The sequence below is a fragment of the Ovis aries genome, chromosome 2 (genome assembly GCF_016772045.2).
Source record: "Ovis aries strain OAR_USU_Benz2616 breed Rambouillet chromosome 2, ARS-UI_Ramb_v3.0, whole genome shotgun sequence".
Lineage (NCBI taxonomy): Eukaryota > Metazoa > Chordata > Mammalia > Artiodactyla > Bovidae > Ovis > Ovis aries.
Window position 1 is genome coordinate 95,723,822 of NC_056055.1, and position 17,781 is coordinate 95,741,602.

Sequence of the window (17,781 nt, forward strand, 5' to 3'; positions counted from 1 at the left end):
CAAGAATTTACCTTATGTTATCCTATACATTTGAAGGGAGCAGGAAATGCCATACTTTGAGAAAACAGGTATAAAAAAACCTATGTTTTCTTTCTCTTCTCTTTTAGTACCACCATTTACTGTGGCATGGGACCATATGTCTTATTATGGAACACCTACTTATAATAAAGTGGCTATAGTATATAGACTCAACATGTTACTGTGGTATCTGGCTTTAATTCATTTTCACACACCTACTTGAACTAATGATTTTCTTCCATTTTTAATGTCTATACTTTTTTAGTTTGGTATTAGCCAAAATCAGTTATCCCTTAAAAATATACATAATTATAATTTTAAACCCATTTATTTTTCTTTGTTTAATCAGTTATCTATTGAATACCCAATATTTAACTATGAGTCTTTTGAATATAAGAGATTTGATGTAGTCTTTGATATTTTTCATAGTTCTATTTCATTTTTACTATATTTATAAAATATGAACATTTGCCTCTTAAATTAGGAAATGATATTTGGTAAAATGATAGGTTATGTAGAAAAAGATGCCTTATGTTTATATAGTTATCTCACGCTTATAATTGAGATTTAAAATTGTAACATATAATTTATATTATCTATTAGGAAATACTACACATAAAGCATTTATATCCTTTATTGAAAACATGTTCCTATAAATACAAGCAAATATGCATTACAAATGATTCAGTTATTTTATTTCACAGAGTATATCATCCTAAACAATTTTTATTTTCCTTAGTACACATTTGAACTGAATTTACTATTTATATAACCTTAAAAATTACCATTGTTAGAAAATAATGTACATCTACATTATTTTTAGTCTCTTTTTTCTAAGGAACTATCAGTTATACACATTTTAGAAACTTTACATTATAGAGAAATTTGAACATACACAAAAATAAAATAACATATTATACTCCTAAGCACCCATCTCCATCAACTTTTATCCAACCCTGCTCCATCTACACCACTGGATGCTGTTCTCTTCCTTGTATACTGAAGAAAATCTAAAACACCATATTATTTAATCTGTAAATATATTTGTGTTTTAGAAAATTTTTTCTAATATACATAGATAAATACTGTATACTAAATTACTCCACATATGAAAAGTAAAATGATGGTTTTTAACAGTTTTTAGTGCCACTATTTACATTAACTTGTTAAAATTATGATTGTAGCCAATTGATGATAAAGAATTAGCAAATAATTCACTTTAGACTTTTCTTGTAATAGTTTCAAAGCCAGTGTTCTTTGGACCATTATTGTGCTATGATCTGTTAGTAGCCATGCATCAAAGAAAAGGTTTTGTTGTCAAGAAATTTGGCAAATTCTTAATATTATGCTCTTGAAGAGCAGAAGGCAGGTTAGCTTAGTAAAGTCTTGGGTAGCAAAGTCCTTCTTTACTATAAGTCCTGTAGTAAAGAAGCTTGTTTGACTTTGTTTAAACCCAGTATTTTCTCATAATTCTATAGTAGTTTCCACCTGCAATGCAGGAGACCTGGGATCAATCCCTGGGTTGGGAAGATCCTCTGGAGAAGGAAAGGCTACCTAGTCCAGTATTCTGGCCTGGAGAATTCCTTGGACAGCATAGTCCATGGGTTGCAAAGGGTTGGACACAACTGAGCGACTTTCAGTTTGATCATGTACCTTTTAATCCTCCATCCAGTAAGTACTGAATGTCTCTCTGGAAGTTAATGTTCTAGAAAACAAGTTTGGAAACATTGCTCTGCCTACAGCATCCCAAAGAACTAACCATAGGCTAACTGAAGATTCCTTAGCTCCAGAACAGAATCATTTGAATACAAATGTCCCCCAAAGGGTCAGAATAGGTATTTTTTAGAACAAGATGCATAGATAATTTCCACTTTGGAAGTTGCTATATTATTCAGTTGCGACAATCATTTATTTTGATGACAGTCTTTCTTCATAACTGAAATTGAGAGATTGTGGCTGATGTTGTGCCTGTGCTTTAAATTGCTGCTAAATTTTCAGAAATTTGATGTGCCAATTCAGGAAGCATTTAAAAAGATTTAAAAAGCATTTTCCAATTTCATGAATTCATTCTATGGGCATAAAATCAATCTTAGTGTTTTGTCAGTTTAAACTATCTCTGTTCTTCACTTCAACTCATGATAAAATTCCAAAATTTTTATTTCTTTACTGATTCCAATCAGTAAAACTTTAATAGGTGTTACATCAAATATCTGGCTAATATGAGAATCTGTTCCCTTTAATTAAAGAATAATGTAGATTTTTTTCCTACTGTTATTTTGGGTCTCATATATACTGCTGAGAATAAGTAATGCTAGTATTTTAACTGTTAGGTATCAAGGAGTGGCAGTTACTATATTTGGACCTGCTTGCACAAAGCTAATGAGAAGAGTGTAATTTTATGATATTTATGTGTTGCAATTAATATGATGGTCTGCTGGCCTATAGTTCAGTATATCATTGATCAAAATTTCCATGCCTAAAATGTGAGTGAGCTGGTAACATTTTTTTAAAAATCAAATATTGAAAGAAATTAATTTTCTTCACATAATTCGTGAGTATCTATATATTTGTCTTCAATAAACCCATCATCATATACCACAAATGAATGTAGTTGTTCAAATATTACTGTAGTTTCTTCAGAGTTTGTGTCTGGTATCTGTGAAGGAGAACTTGGATTTCCAGTAAAACCATCTTCATAGGTTTCTGCTTCATGCTCTTCCAGACGATGATGATTGTAACTAAGCAGAAAATTATACCATACTGGACATTTGATAGCAATTGAAATGAGTAGTGAAGTCATCACTACAGTGACGACAACACCGACAAGAAAAGCCCAGCTTTTTCCATGAGATTCATGTTCTTAAATGGAATAACGAGAAAGAAAGGGTGGGAGAGGAATTTTGTTAAATTGACAAAAATAAAATAATCATAATTACATGTCCTAATAACTCCCCAATATTGGTATTAGAAATAAATATCCATAATCTTCTCTAAGCAAAAGTTACTAAAACTGCAGTAAATAAAGATAGTTCATATTGTGGTACAAGAATACCTTTTTTCAAAATAACTACCTATCTTTGCAGTTTATCCATTCACTCAGAAACATTATTGATTTATACCTGTTAAGTATTGTGACTTAACTAGTTAATACCAAGGCTCAGAAAAGTTAAATAATTTGTATAGTGGCATTTGACTGATAACTGAGCCTACTTAAGAAACCCAATATTTTGTTAATCATTTCTTAAGTGGACGAATTGTTCTTTTACACTGTTTCAAGAAATTTAAAATGCAGAAGAATGAGAACTATCTCAGTTTATTTAGTATGCTATCCTCAGCAATATTAATATTCAAAACAAATTACCTGAATTTCTTGTCAGGTTGTTCAAAGAGTTATTAAATGTTGAATTGCTAATGGACTGAAAAGGAATGTGAAGGTCTTCAGTTATAAATGAAGGAAATTTTGAGTAGCATTCAGCCTTGTAAGGTACTGTTTTGATATTGTAGCACTTGAGGATATCTGGATAGCTACACATGGTGATGTTCTCATTTTCTAGTAAAATAGAAAAAATAAGATTTATTATGGAAAATAAGATTATTATGGTTAATAAATTATTATGGTTAACAACATCTTATAATTTTTTATCTGGAACTTTTTTGACATGTCTATCTGTCATTAAAGGTATAAGAAAGAAGATAATTGTATTTGTCTAGCAACAAAGTGAAGAAAGATGCCTATTTCTGTTTATTAAGTTACTTTATAGATACGGTTTAAATGCAGTTCTTGTGTATTGTTCAGTTTGTCTGTGTTAGTAAAGATGTTATGATTTAGATTGTGGTGAGCATCTGGAACATGGTAAATAGTTTAGAAAGTAGGGTACCTACTTCCACCTACACTCTGACAGGATATCCTTAGAAAGGAAGTACTTTTAAAAATTACAATAGTTAGGACATGGAAACAACCTAGATGTCCATTGGCAGATGAATGGATAAAGAAATTGTGGTACATATATATATATATAAAATGGAATATTACTCAGCCATAAAAAGGAATGCATTTGAGTCAGTTCTAGTGAGGTGGATGAACCTAGAGCTTATTATACAGCGTGAAGTAAGTTGGAAAGAGGAAAACAAATTTCGCACATTAACGCATATGTACAAAGTGTAGAAAAATGGTATTTTCAGGGTAGAAATAGAGACGTAGACACAGAGAACAGACTTTAGATAAATAGCAGGGGAAGGAGAGTGTGGGACAAATCGAGAGAGTGGCATTGACATATATACACCACCGTGTGTAAAATAGATAGCCAGTGGGAAGCTGCTGTATTGGTGCGGGGAGCTCAACCTGGTGCTCTGTGACAACATAGAGGGGTGGGATGGAATGGGGGGTAGGGGGAGGTTCAGGAGGGAGGGGACATATGTGTATTTGTGGATGATTCACCTTGTTGTATGGCAGAAGCCAACACAATATTGTAAAGCAATTATCCTCCAATTAAAAATAAATGTTAAAAAAATAGTAAAAGAAAATTAGTCTTATGTGTTGAAACTGCAAACAGTATACAGAGGGACAGTTTCATCTTACACATGTAGAACATTCAAGCTTCTTCTCTTATTTCTTTTTTTCTGGAGAGGCAGGGGGAGAGCTTGTATTCAGCAGTTGCTTTTCAGTGTTTCTCCTGTTTCCATTAAACAGGACTAGTTTCCTTTAAACAGGAATAGTTTCCTTTGCTTTAAGACATGAAATGAGAGACACTTCTAGGGTAGAACAAGACAAAATCAATCATTTTGGTTTTGACTAATTTAAATTATAAATGCTTACCTAGTGTCACATTCGATGTCTTCAACCAGTTTTGCAAATTCAGTAGACTACAGGAGCAGTTCCATGGATTTCCATATAAAATTATGAATTCCAGATAAAACAGTTGTGGTACATCAAAATAGCTTATCAAATTGCCATGCAAATTCAATAGTATCAGGTTTTTAAGAGGCAAAAATGTATCAGGATTCAGTTGAACTATTTTATTTTGGCAGAGATATAACTTTTTCAGTTTATGTAATCCTGTAAAGGTACCCTGTTGAATTGTGTGGATGGAATTTCTACAGATATTTAAAATTTCTAGATTGGACAGGCTACTGAAACTATTATTAAGTAGGATAGTGACTTTGTTCTCAATCAAATAGAGCTCATTGAGTAAAAAATATGTCTGTAGAACTCTTGTGTCTGTAATATTTAGAGTAATTTGATTATAACTGAGGTCAAGTATAGTAACATTTTTACTGATATTTGCTGGAATCAAAGAATAATTCTTTGCAGTCAAATTACATTTGACTTCCTAAAAAAGAGAAAATTAGAAATGCATTAATAAGGAAAAATATTGACAAAATTTCCCAAATTTTCATATCTAGGCAATTAGACATTGGAAGGAAATGCTTTTAGGAAAAAAGTTTACTATCTAATCTTTTGATGTTAAAATATGTAAAAAGGTAAAGAAAATACTCCTTTTGAAAATTGGGATGGAGTGTTGAAAATTAAGGAAATTCTGATGTCATGCGAGTATCTTCCAACAGTTAGTAAATAATTATTATTGAAAGAATATTGATATATTACCATTTATGTATGTGGAAATAAATGGTAAATCATTCCATTAATTTCCTTAGTATTTTAGTATGCAAGTTTATTGTTTATGATGAGAAAATAATGTAAAAATATGTAATTTTTAAAAATCAGTAGAGCTACCAACATTACATCTAAGATTATTAAATAATTAAAAAACAACATTCCGCATATAACTCTATAGGGTTAACAGCTCAAACTTTGGTGTTTTAAAGGAAAATATCTTGTAATAGAAATTGTGCCATGTGTTAAAGTCTGCCGACAAGAAGTGCGTCACCTATGTGGATATAGATCCAAAGAAATAGTTCTTGTTTCAACTGTTTTTGTAGTTGAAATGTCCCCTGATAGTAATAATAATAATGTAACAACAACAATTTCCCTCATAATTACGTGTTTTTTTAAAAGTTTTCTACGTTTTAAAGTGTTTTTATGTCTTAACTAATCTCTGATCTTATAGTGAAATTTTATGTATTTCTTGCTTTTAAAGAACTTAATTTTTTATAAAATGAAGACTGCTTTTGTCCACTTAGAATCTGGCTGAGAGATCACATGTTTTGAATATACCCTACTAACTAAAGAGTTCATTTTGATAGTTTGATTTTTTTTGCTTATATTGCCTGTAATATTTTACTATTTAAATTTACCCAAAGTGTACCATTGAAAATATTTTCACTGCTTTGGTTGTAAAAACTTACTGTTTTAGAAGTCTGGCTTTCGTCTGATAATAATAACATGGAGAGCAGCCAAAATAAGATTGTAATGCTCATGGTTTTCATACTGCTAACCTGATAGAAAAGAGAGTATTTACATCTTGTTAGGAGACAAGAACATCAGTCTTTTGAGGACATTTTTATTTCCTTTTTACTCATTTTAAGTCTATTTTTTCTTAAAATATGTAAAAAAGGAAACAAGTAAAGATCCCTTCACCCTCCCTACACTCTGATCTTAGAAACTGAAATGCTCCTGCGGAGTATGAAAGACAGTAATTTTCAGGATATCTTTTTAGCTCCTGGATCTAGTGAAAGGAACTTTAAAACAATTGAAGTGGTTGGGCATTTTAAAATTTATATATATGCACAAAAGAAAGTCTAAAGGATATATATACTTATGTATGTATATATTAATACATCTTTAAGTATATACTCATATTGCTACTTCTTGACTTTTCGACTTTAGGCATTATCTACTGATATTATCCTTGGACTTTACATTTTGGAAGGTGAGAGTCCTCAGCTTGCTTTCCAATAGCTCACAACCTTCATCTTAAGTGCATCAAATATATATCTACTGTCTTTTCACTTTCCTTATCTTCAGTGCATCAAATATATATCTAGTGTCTCTTCACTTTCCAAACAGTCAATTGTAATTTTTGTTAGACGACTGAAGCTACTTAGCAGCAGCAGCAGCAGTTTATATAACTCAGTTTACACTTCAAGAATGTATAAAACTGTCAAAGACTGAGCCATGTTAACAGGGTTATTATTCTGTTCCTGCATACTTTTTTCTCTAGTTAATTGTGTTTGTTTTCTTTTCCTGTGCTTAGGGTTTTTTCACACATTGATTTATACACAAACACTCTTAGCAAATCTCTCAATAGTTTATGTATATTAGATACTTTAATCTATTTCATTTGCTTGAAAAAGTCTCTCCTAGACCCTGCTGCCATGCTCTGATATGGATAAGCTGATCACTAGGCCCTCTATGGCAGAGAAGGCAATGACACCCCACTCCAGTACTGTTGCCTGTAAAATCCCACGGATGGAGGAGCCTGATAGGCTGCAGTCCATGGGGTTGCTGAGAGTTGGACACAACTCAGTGACTTCACTTTCACTTTTCACTTTCATGCATTGGAGAAGGAAAAGGCAGCCTACTTCAGTGTTCTTGCCTGGAGAATCCCAGAGACAGAGGAGCCTCGCGTGCTGCTGTCTATGGGGTCGCACAGAGTCGGACACGACTGAAGCAACTTAGCAGCAACAGCAGCAGCAGGCCCTCTATGGAGTTGTTGACCTCCACTCTCCTTCTGTCCTCATTGTAGAGATTCTCTTTTGCCCTCGTTACTGGATTCTTGTTTTCTAGAATGCCTTGTCTTGGATTATTGCCTTTTTTCCATGGAGTTTCCTGCAGTAGTTTCCTGAAAAGGTCCTTAGGAGGAAATACTTTTTAGACCTTGAAAGATGTTTTGGCTAGAAATTTTAAGTAGAATTTCTTAGAATTCTTAGAATTCTAAGTAGGAAATTATTTTCCCTCAAATGGTTGACGGCATTGCCCCATTGTCTTTGGATTGCTAGTACATTCATCCCTTGGTATCTGCAGGGGATTGGTTTCTAGAAACCCCTGCAGGTACCAAATCTGTAGATGTTCAAGTTCCTTATATAAAATGGTGTAATGTAATGAATATACATTACAAAGGGCCTGATTTTGTGTTCACAGGTTTTATTTCTGTGGATTCAACCAACCATGACTGTCTTACTGTTAAGAAATGAGATGCTATGCCGTTCTAATTCTTTATCTTTTACGTAACTTGCCACTTCTTAACCCCAAAGCTTTTCTTCTGAAGTATGTTGCTGAACAGTATTATAGAAGTTAGAGGTATACTGTATAGTGATTCAGAATTTTTAAAGACTATACTGCACTAATAATTATTATTAAAATATTGGCTGTATTCTCTATGCTGTACAATATAGCCTTAATGTGGCTATTCTGAAATTTCATGATCCTTTGTGAGAGTCTATTTGGTGAAAGCCTATTCCTAGAGAATCCCATGGATGGAGGAGCCTGGTGGGCTACAGTCCATGGGGTCGCGAAGAGTCGGACATGACTCAGCGACTTCCCTTCCACTTTTCACTTTCATGCATTGGAGAAGGAAATGGCAACCCACTCCAGTGTTCTTGCCTGGAGAATCCCAGAGATGGGGGAGCCTGGTGGGCTGCCGTTTATGGGGTCACACAGAGTCGGACACGACTGAAGTGACTTAGCAGCTACTTAGCTATTGATGATATTGATAATTTTCTTCCCATTAAAAAAAATTTTACCTCCCTCTCTAGAACTCCTTTAATTCTAAAAGGAATTGGCTCTCCTTGTATGATTTTCTAATCTTTTATATTTATTCATCTGCACTTCATCTCTGTGTGTTTTTGCTCTGCTTTCTGGAACTTTATCTTCAAACTCTTCTATTAAAGTTTTCTTTTTCCTGTTATCCTCTTAATTCTCAGAGCTATTTTTAATTCTCTGAAAATTTCTTTTCTAGTATACTGTCCTATGTATATATTTTCTTGTATCTCTTGTTTTTTTTTCCCTTGAAAAGCCTCTGTGTCTTCAGGTCATGTTTTTCCAATTTCTTTTAATAAGTATCCTTTATATTAGAGGATTTCTTTTAAACTTCCCATATCTGTTAATATTTGGTTTCAGTTCAGTCACTGAGACATGTCCAACTCTTTGCGACACCATGAATTGCAGCACACCAGGCCTCCCTGTCCATCGCCAACTCCCGGAGTTCACCCAAACTCTTGTCCATCGAGTAGGTGATCCCATCCAGCCATCTCATCCTCTGTTGTCCCCTTCTCCTCCTGCCCCCAGTCCCTCCCAGCATCAGAGTCTTTTCCAATGAGTCAACTTTTCGCATGAGGTGGCCAAAGTACTGGAGTTTCAGCTTTAGCATCAGTCCTTGACTATGCCAAAGCCTTTGACTGTGTGGATCACAATAAACTGTGGAAAATTCTGAAAGAGATGGGAATACCAGACCACCTGACGTGCCTTTTGAGAAACCTATACGCAGGTCAGGAACCAACAGTCAGAACTGGACATGAAACAAAAGACTGGTTCCAAATAGGAAAAAGAGTACGTCAAGGCTGTATATTGTCACCCTGCTTATTTAACTTATATGCAGAGTACAACATGAGAAATGCTGGGCTGGAGGAAGCACACGCTGGAATCAAGATTGCCAGGAGAAATATCAATAACCTCAGATATACAGATGACACCACCCTTATGACAGAAAGTGAAGAGGAGCTAAAAAGCCTCTTGATGAAAGTGAAAGAGGAGAGTGGAAAAGTTGGCTTAAAGCTCAACATTCAGAAAATAAAGATCATGGCATCTGGTCCCATCACTTCATGGGAAATAGATGGGGAAACAGTGGAAACAGTGTCAGACTTTATTTTTTGGGGCTCCAGAATCACTGCAGATGGTGACTGCAGCCATGAAATTAAAAGACGCTTACTCGTTGGAAGGAAAGTTATGACCAACCTAGATAGCATATTGAAAAGCAGAGACATTACTTTGCCAACAAAGGTCCATCTAGTCAAGGCTATGGTTTTTCCTGTGGTCATGTATGGATGTGAAAGTTGGACTGTTTTAAGCTGAGTGCCGAAGAATTGATGCTTTTGAACTGTGGTGTTGGAGAAGACTCTTGAGAGTCCCTTGGACTGCAAAGAGATCCAACCAGTCCATTCTGAAGGAGATCAGCCCTTGGTGTTCTTTGGAAGGAATGATGCTAAAGCTGAAGCTCCAGTACTTTGGCTACCTCATGTGAAGAGTTGACTCATTGGAAAAGACTCTGATGCTGGGAGGGACTGGGGGCAGAAGAAGGGGATGACAGAGGATGAGATGGCTGGATAGCATCACCGACTTGATGGACGTGAGTTTGCATGAACTCTGGGAGATGGGGATAGACCCAGAGGCCTGGTGTACTGTGATTCATGTGGTCGCAAAGAGTCGGACACAACTGAGCAACTGAACTGAACTGAACTTCCAAAGAACACCCAGGACTGATCTCCTTTAGAATGGACTGGTTGGATCTCCTTGCAGTCCAAGGGACTCTCAAGAGTCTTCTCCAGCACCACAGTTCAAAAACATCAATACTTTGGCGCTCAGCTTTGTTTACAGTCCAACTTTCACATCCATACATGACCACTGGAAAAACCATAGCCTTGACTAGATGGACCTTTGTTGGCAAAGTAATGTCTCTGCTTTTCAATATGCTATCTAGGTTGGTCATAACTTTCCTTCCAACGAGTAAGCGTCTTTTAATTTCATGGCTGCAGTCACCATCTGCAGTGATTCTGGAGCCCCAAAAAATAAAGTCTGACACTGTTTCCACTGTTTCCCATCTATTTCCCATGAAGTGATGGGACCAGATGCCGTGATCTTTATTTTCTGAATGTTGAGCTTTAAGCCAACTTTTCCACTCTCCTCTTTCACTTTCATCAAGAGGCTTTTTATGTTCCTCTTCACTTTCTGCCATAAGGGTGGTGTCATCTGCATATCTGAGGTTATTGATACTTCTCCTGGCAATCTTGATTGCAGCGTGTGCTTCCTCCAGCCCAGCGTTTCTCATGATGTACTCTGCATATAAGTTAAATAAGCAGGATGACAATATACAGCCTTGATGTATTCTTTTTCCTATTTGTTTTTTTTTTTTAATTTTTATTTATTTATTTATTTATTTTTAGTTTTTTATTTTTTAAATTTTAAAATCTTTAATTCTTACATGCATTCCCAAACATGAACCCCCCTCCCACCTCCCTCCCCATAACATCTTTCTGGGTCATCCCCATGCACCAGCCCCAAGCATGCTGCATCCTGCGTCAGACATAGACTGGCGATTCAACTCACATGATAGTATACATGTTAGAATGTCATTCTCCCAAATCATCTTTTTCCTATTTGGAACCAGTCTTTTGTTTCATGTTCAGTTCTGACTGTTGGTTCCTGACCTGCGTATAGGTTTCTCAAGAGGCAGGTCAGGTGGTCTGGTATTCCCATCTCTTTCAGAATTTTCCACAGTTTATTGTGATCCACAGAGTCAAAGGCTTTGGCATAGTCAGTAAAGCAGAAATAGAGGTTTTTCTGGAACTCTCTTACTTTTTCGATGATCTAGTGGATGTTGGCAATTTGATCTCTGGTTCCTCTGCCTAATATTTGGTTTAGGACTTACACATATGAATGGGAAATGAAAAAACTGATTGGAAACTGGATTTGTGTGGTTCTTTTTTTTAAAAAAATATTTTCTTGATGTGGACCATTTTTAAAGTCTTATTGGATTTGTTACAGTATTGCTCCTGTTTTATATTTTGGTTCTTTGGCCTCCTGACCAGGAATTGAACACCTTGCCTCCTGGGGTGGAAGGGAAGAGTCCTAACTGCTTGACCTCCAGAGAATTCCCAGCTCTTACCCAACTGTAGATCTTACTATAGAGTGACCTTAATAGGCTTTTATTCTTGGGGAATCCCTAATGTCATTATCTTTAGATTGTTCCTTTTGGGCTGCTTAGATTCCTCAAAATGACTTTTCTGATCTACTGCCTGAAAAGGTGACACCAATTGGCTGGTGTTCTGAGAGCTGAGTGGTGAAAAAGTTGGGTTTAGCTCAGTAATTAGTATTTAATGTTATTTTCCCTGCTTTTGACATAACATCCCTGCAGTCACTTGTGCCCAGATTCCATTAGTTTTACTCTCCCCAGAGTAAAAAAAACACCTCATTTTTCTGCTTAGGTAGGAGGGGAACTTTACCTGACTGGGCAGTGTCCGGGAGAAAGACTTTCAGCTGTTTCAGCCTCTCCTTTTCTACTTCCAGAATACCTGGTGCTGCCTATCTCTGAGCCATCTAGGGTTTCTGCAGTATAAAAAATGTAGCTTCTTAGCTTTCCCCACTGCTGGCTTCAGAAAATTTTGGTTTCCTAGTCAGTTTCTACTTAACTTTTAGCTTTCTAGTTTCTAGATTTCATTGCTGTTTCCTCTTCTATTCATTTTGTCATTATAAGTTTTGTACTTCATATTATCTTTTATTTTCATTTTAATAGGTTTTTGAACAGGAGTCAATGTTAGTGGGTACATTCAACATGCCCTAATTAGAAATTGTCATTTATTTCAATAATTTTTCTCACTAAATACTTTCCATTTAGTCATTTTATTCATGACCTTAATGTTTCTTGTTTTTATCTGTTTTCTTAAGATCAGTGTTAGAAGCTGCTATATAAAGCAACTATACTCCAATAAAAATTAATTTTAAAATTATCTATTAATTTTAAAAATAAACGGCTGCAAATGAGCTGTTTGAAAGGATATGAATATGTTATTATCATCCTTAGTGATTTTTAAAAATTTAGTCTTTTGAGGCTTCTTATAGCACTTACTATAATTAGTTGCTTATGATTTTTTAGGGCAGTTTATTCCTTCAGAACAGGGAGTAAGAAACTACTCAGTTAACAAGATTCATTTCAAGTTACTAGAGTGTGTTGCCACATTAGCAATGAGGAATTTATTGTTATGTCAATACTGGTCTATTAACTTCCTCATTGCCTTCAATTTGATGATCTGTTTATGTTTATTCCCTTTGCAATTTCTTTCTTTCCATGGCTAAATCAAAATTGTAAGAGAAAGCCACTGTTCTCCTAGATTTTGCAATTTGAATGTAGATCATAATAGCATCCCTTTTAGAGCCAGAAATGATTTCAAGCTATCACTTATGCCAGACCACTGCCCACAAAAGGGGATCCCTGAATCATGTATAAAAGGTAAGTACCCATGTTTAGTGATCTCTCGGAGTAAGTGCACAACCTCCTCAATGGTTTGTTTTGGTATTTCTCAATGGTGTAGTGAAATTCTTACTGATGTTTTTGTAGGATGCCCATGTAAGTAAGGGAGAAGTTCCTTTTTTTTTTTAAGAGATAAATAGGATAAGGATGAATAAAGGAAGCAGATAATCTATAAAGAAAAGGGTTGACGTGAAATAGAAGCAGCTAGAAAAAGTAATGGAGGTCAGGTAGGATTGTGAGACTGTGGAAATGGAGACCGAGGATTGTCATGTGTTCATTATATTTATCAGCTACTTTATACTATCATGCTAAAGTGGATAAAATCATAAGGGTTAGAAAAGGAATCTTTTTAAATTTATATTTGATAAATTTTAGAGTTAGAAAAGACACATACTCAGAGCTTAAGGTAGATTTTGTTCAAGAAAACAGTCAACAAATCTAAAGCATTAGTAGGTCTAAAGCTATGAAATGCACTGATTGAGCCACATGGGCCATGGGGCTTTTCTTGTATTTGTACATCTTTTGGGAGGGAAAAGATTGACAAAGGGAGTTGATGTTGACTGTGACAACACTACACAGACAAATCCTTAAACAGAAACATTTGCTAACAAATCCTTAAACAGACATAGTGGCTATCTTGAAGAAATCAAATTGGTAAAATAAATAGCTGATAGCAGAAATTATTCTTGAGTCAGTTTACCCTGTTTAAAAAGTTGATTTAAAAGGAAACAGTTATTATTGCCTTTTTCTCCCTTTAGATTTTTTTCTTAATTTGAAATTTATTTTGAAATGATATTTTGGTTTGAGTTTAGTGATTAAAAAATAGAGAACAAATGGAATATCAGGTTTTTAAAGAATTGTTTTACAAGATTAAATGTTCTTTTATATAGCCTATACCCTGTGTTACAGGAAAAGAGACTTACACAAAAGGAAATGGTAGATATTGAGAAAGAAACAATGTTCTTCTTAGCACAGTTTCAAGTGTGAATTTCTGAGTTTTTGGTCATGTACTTTATATGGCTATTATATACTGTGAAATAAAAAGATACTGCTGTTATTTTGGCTTGATTAAATAAAGTGTGTATCCTGTAATACAGTTTTTCCATTAAATATGTTAGATATTTATACCAGAATTCAATGTATTTATAGTAAGGTATTAATAACTCACAGTTAACTTTTCTCTTGTAATTTCATAGAACTAACTTTCTTTTTTTTCCCCAAATTTGAAAAGTTTTATAATGGAAAATTTCAAGGAAAAAAACCTCTCAGGAAAAGAATCATCACTCAGTTTTAACAATTATCACCTATTATCCAGTCTTTTTTCATCTTACAAATTTGTTTTTAGGTTAATGTCACTTCCGATTGCTCTGTGATTAATATATTTCAAAATTAAAAGATCTTATAAATTTGATTGGCTAAATGAAATCTTCCTCCCCCCAAATTACATTGCTTTACGTTATTACTCTATTTGGAAAAGATTTTTTGGCCATGTCCAAGTTTGTATTTCTAAGATAGCTGTCGTGAAAATACAATTATATTTTCTGCTCTTTCATCACTTATTAAAGACAAAGATTTTTATATAGACTTAACAGGCTTAAATATGATTTTTAAAAATTCAGCAAGAATCACCAAACCTATAAATATATAGGATCTTACCTTTCCGTTTTTCTTTTCTCTGAGACTGGTGTGTAAGGAATCTGCTGTCTTTCTTCTACACCATTAAAAAAAAAAAAGTATGTCATGTGATTTATTTCACTTTGTCTTAACCTTTGTACTCATTGAACAGGTGGAAAAAAAAACCAAACTAGACTTCCTTAGCAAAAGATTGACTCAAAGCATAATTTCTTAAAGTCATCTATGACTTTTTTAGTATAACAAGTAAGGTGGCTTTAGTTTAATCTTTGTGTTTCTTAATTTCTCTTGAGAAATTTAAATATTAACAAATTTACCTTGTGCGTTAAAGTATGTAATGTTGAAAATGCATAATTTGAAAGGTGCATTGCTAAAGTGATTTAAATGTTAGTCCTAAAGGTATTTTATATTTTGCAAGACTCAAGTTGAAAAGATCCCACCAAGTTTTGTATTCCAGTGGGTTTCACCTTTGTTGTTTACTCATTTTATAACACCATCATTGGTGGTTTTACTGCCAAGTTATAACAGGAGCAGACTACTCAAAGAATCAGAAGACCCACCCCTTGGCCATTATGTGGCCCTCAAAGAATCAGTTACCTTCCTTGTGCTTCCTTGTGTAACTTCTCCTGTTACAAAATGGAATACTTTACAACATTCACTCCCATCTAATTGTAGTAGATATATCAGGTAAAAAGATAGTTAAAATTCATTGTTGGTAATAAATAATCATGGGGTTCAGAATGAGTTAGTTCTAACAGATTTAACTCAGTATCCCTAATCTGTGAAAGAAAGAGATTGAAATAGATATTCTTTTATGTTTGAAATATCTATGAGTGCATATACCCATGTAAATTGTAGCAGCAGCTGACATATTTATTATGCTATAGTAATTGAGGTTAAAAGTGAAGACATTACTTCTGTTTAACAATGAGACAAAAATAAATAGAAATTCCAGGTTGTCTGTTTCATTATATTTATCTTTTATTTGGTTATTATGAGATTCTGTCTATAGGAAAATTTGGGAGTTGGTGATGGATAGGGAGGCCTGGCGTGCTGCGATTCATGGGGTCACAAAGAGTCGGACACAACTGAGCGACTGAACTGAACTGAACTGATTATGTTAGTAGGGTATGAGAGTGTGAAATGTGTGGAGGATAGATATTAGGGTCTGTGAGGCTTAGCTAGTGATTGTAAAAACTGTTAAAGTTGATACCTGTATTTGAAAGAGATTGAATAGAATAATTATATTTTATTATTGAAACAATTATTTTCAGGCAAGATTCAAGATTCAAATTCAAAATTTCTTTTTATATGTAATCTTAAAGTATTTAGATGATAACTAGCATCCTACCTCTGTTTTTTTCAGAATTTTTCTCTACACTATGTATAATTGATCTTGCATAGGTAGTAAGTGCACATCACTGGTACTTCTTGCGATTATTTGATAAAGATGGTTATTGTTTGTAATTAATATCATACTACTACTTATATAATTAGACTTGTAATGTTCCTATTATATTCTCAAGGAAATTAGCTGATTATTTTACAGTGCTAAAGAACAGTTGATAATTTTGAAATATCAATTTTAATTAAAGCAGTAGATAAAGAAGAATTTAAAGAAAATATATTAATCCAAAGCTATGAACTTTAAAATCAGATTGCACTGTTGATTTTCTTACTCTGCAGTGTAATCAGAGCTGTGTTACTTTAAATGATTTGATAAACTTCCATACAAGGTTTCAAAGATATCAAAGAATTCTGTAGCTAAAAGATACTTGAAAACCACTATTTTAAAATTTAACTTTCTTGTTAATCTTGAGGATATGATAACAAGAAGTGCAAATGCGTTCTGATCTATATAAGACTTTAAGGATTTTCTGTGATAAACTTTGTATTTTCTTACAAGAAAGTGAAGTGGAGAATAAGAAAATAGAAGGATTTAGGGATTGAGAAGAGAAGGATGCTGAAAAAGTCTGTGTTGATGGGGCCAAATTTCTGTGTTCATCTGTGCGCGCTTCTCTGGTAGCTCAGTGATAGTCTGCGTGCAGTGCAGGGGACGTGAGTTCAATCCTTGCGTTGAGAAGATCCCCTGAGGAAGAAAATGGCAACCCTGGTATTCTTGTCTGGGAAATCCCACGGACAGAGGAGTCTGGCAGGCTGCAACCCACGGTACTGCAGAAGAGTCAGACACAACTATGCAACTAAACATCACCGGCATAAGGAGTTATCACAGACTGCCGTTGAATAACTTTTAAGTATCCTATGTGATTGAGACTGAGTAAAGTTAATTGATTTTCTCTTCAATATAGTAAGAGCAGTATTGCATACTTTTGATTTCAGGAAGGAAAAACAAATTAGAAGTGTAGAAGAAGAAATTGAACAGGAAAAACAAGCAGCAGAGGGTATTATCAAAAATATGTCTCCTGAAAAACAAATCAAGTATATAGAAATGAAAACCACAAATGAGAAATTATTACAGGTAATACTAGTTACTACTCTGTGCTGGGCTACAGCAATCTTACTACTGAAAATATGTTCTGAAAGTGGGCAGGACTGGCATCCCCTGAGAGCTTGACTAGACCTACTGATCAGAGTCTTCATTTTAACAAGATGATTCATACAAACCTTTAAATTTGGGAAACACTCATCTAGAAAACTTTGTTTTCTTATGTTGTATAGTGATGTAACTTTTACTATATTATTCAGTTCTATGCATCATTCGTTTTTGCAGGTCATAAAGATATCAATACATGAAGCACTTGTTTTATAATGAGCTTTTAATGGAAACATTAAAAGGCCATATACAACAGAGCCATATGGATATTTACTTTCTTTCCTTTTCTTCCTTCCTAATAAACACTTTTTACTTGCTATGTCCTCAATTTGAACAGTTATTGTCCCCTAATTATGGTAAGCAATTTTGATGCCCGCTGAGGGGTTATTGAGACTGCTCTCAGCATTCAGTCATAATGGTGACTCAGATTTGGAA

At 34.3% G+C, this 17,781-nt stretch overlaps 2 protein-coding genes across 6 annotated transcripts in view; one reads left to right on the plus strand and one right to left on the minus strand.

Moving 5' to 3' along the window:
- Positions 1 to 17,781, plus strand: part of IFT74 (intraflagellar transport 74) — a 102,413-nt gene that overhangs the window by 20,811 nt on the left and 63,821 nt on the right. For all 5 annotated transcript variants that reach the window (XM_012127648.5, XM_012127655.5, XM_042243501.2 and 2 more), the window contains exon 9: positions 17,133 to 17,271. In XM_012127648.5, coding sequence (XP_011983038.1) covers positions 17,133 to 17,271 — 139 coding nt within the window. The remainder of the gene's footprint in view (positions 1 to 17,132; positions 17,272 to 17,781) is intronic.
- Positions 637 to 14,881, minus strand: LRRC19 (leucine rich repeat containing 19). Its single transcript, XM_004004418.5, has 5 exons — positions 14,817 to 14,881; positions 6,325 to 6,414; positions 4,835 to 5,348; positions 3,380 to 3,568; positions 637 to 2,877 (listed from the first exon to the last, which is right to left on the minus strand). Exons 2-5 carry the CDS (start codon positions 6,403 to 6,405, stop codon positions 2,549 to 2,551), a joined length of 1,113 nt encoding a protein of 370 aa, XP_004004467.2. The 5' UTR covers positions 6,406 to 6,414; positions 14,817 to 14,881; the 3' UTR covers positions 637 to 2,548.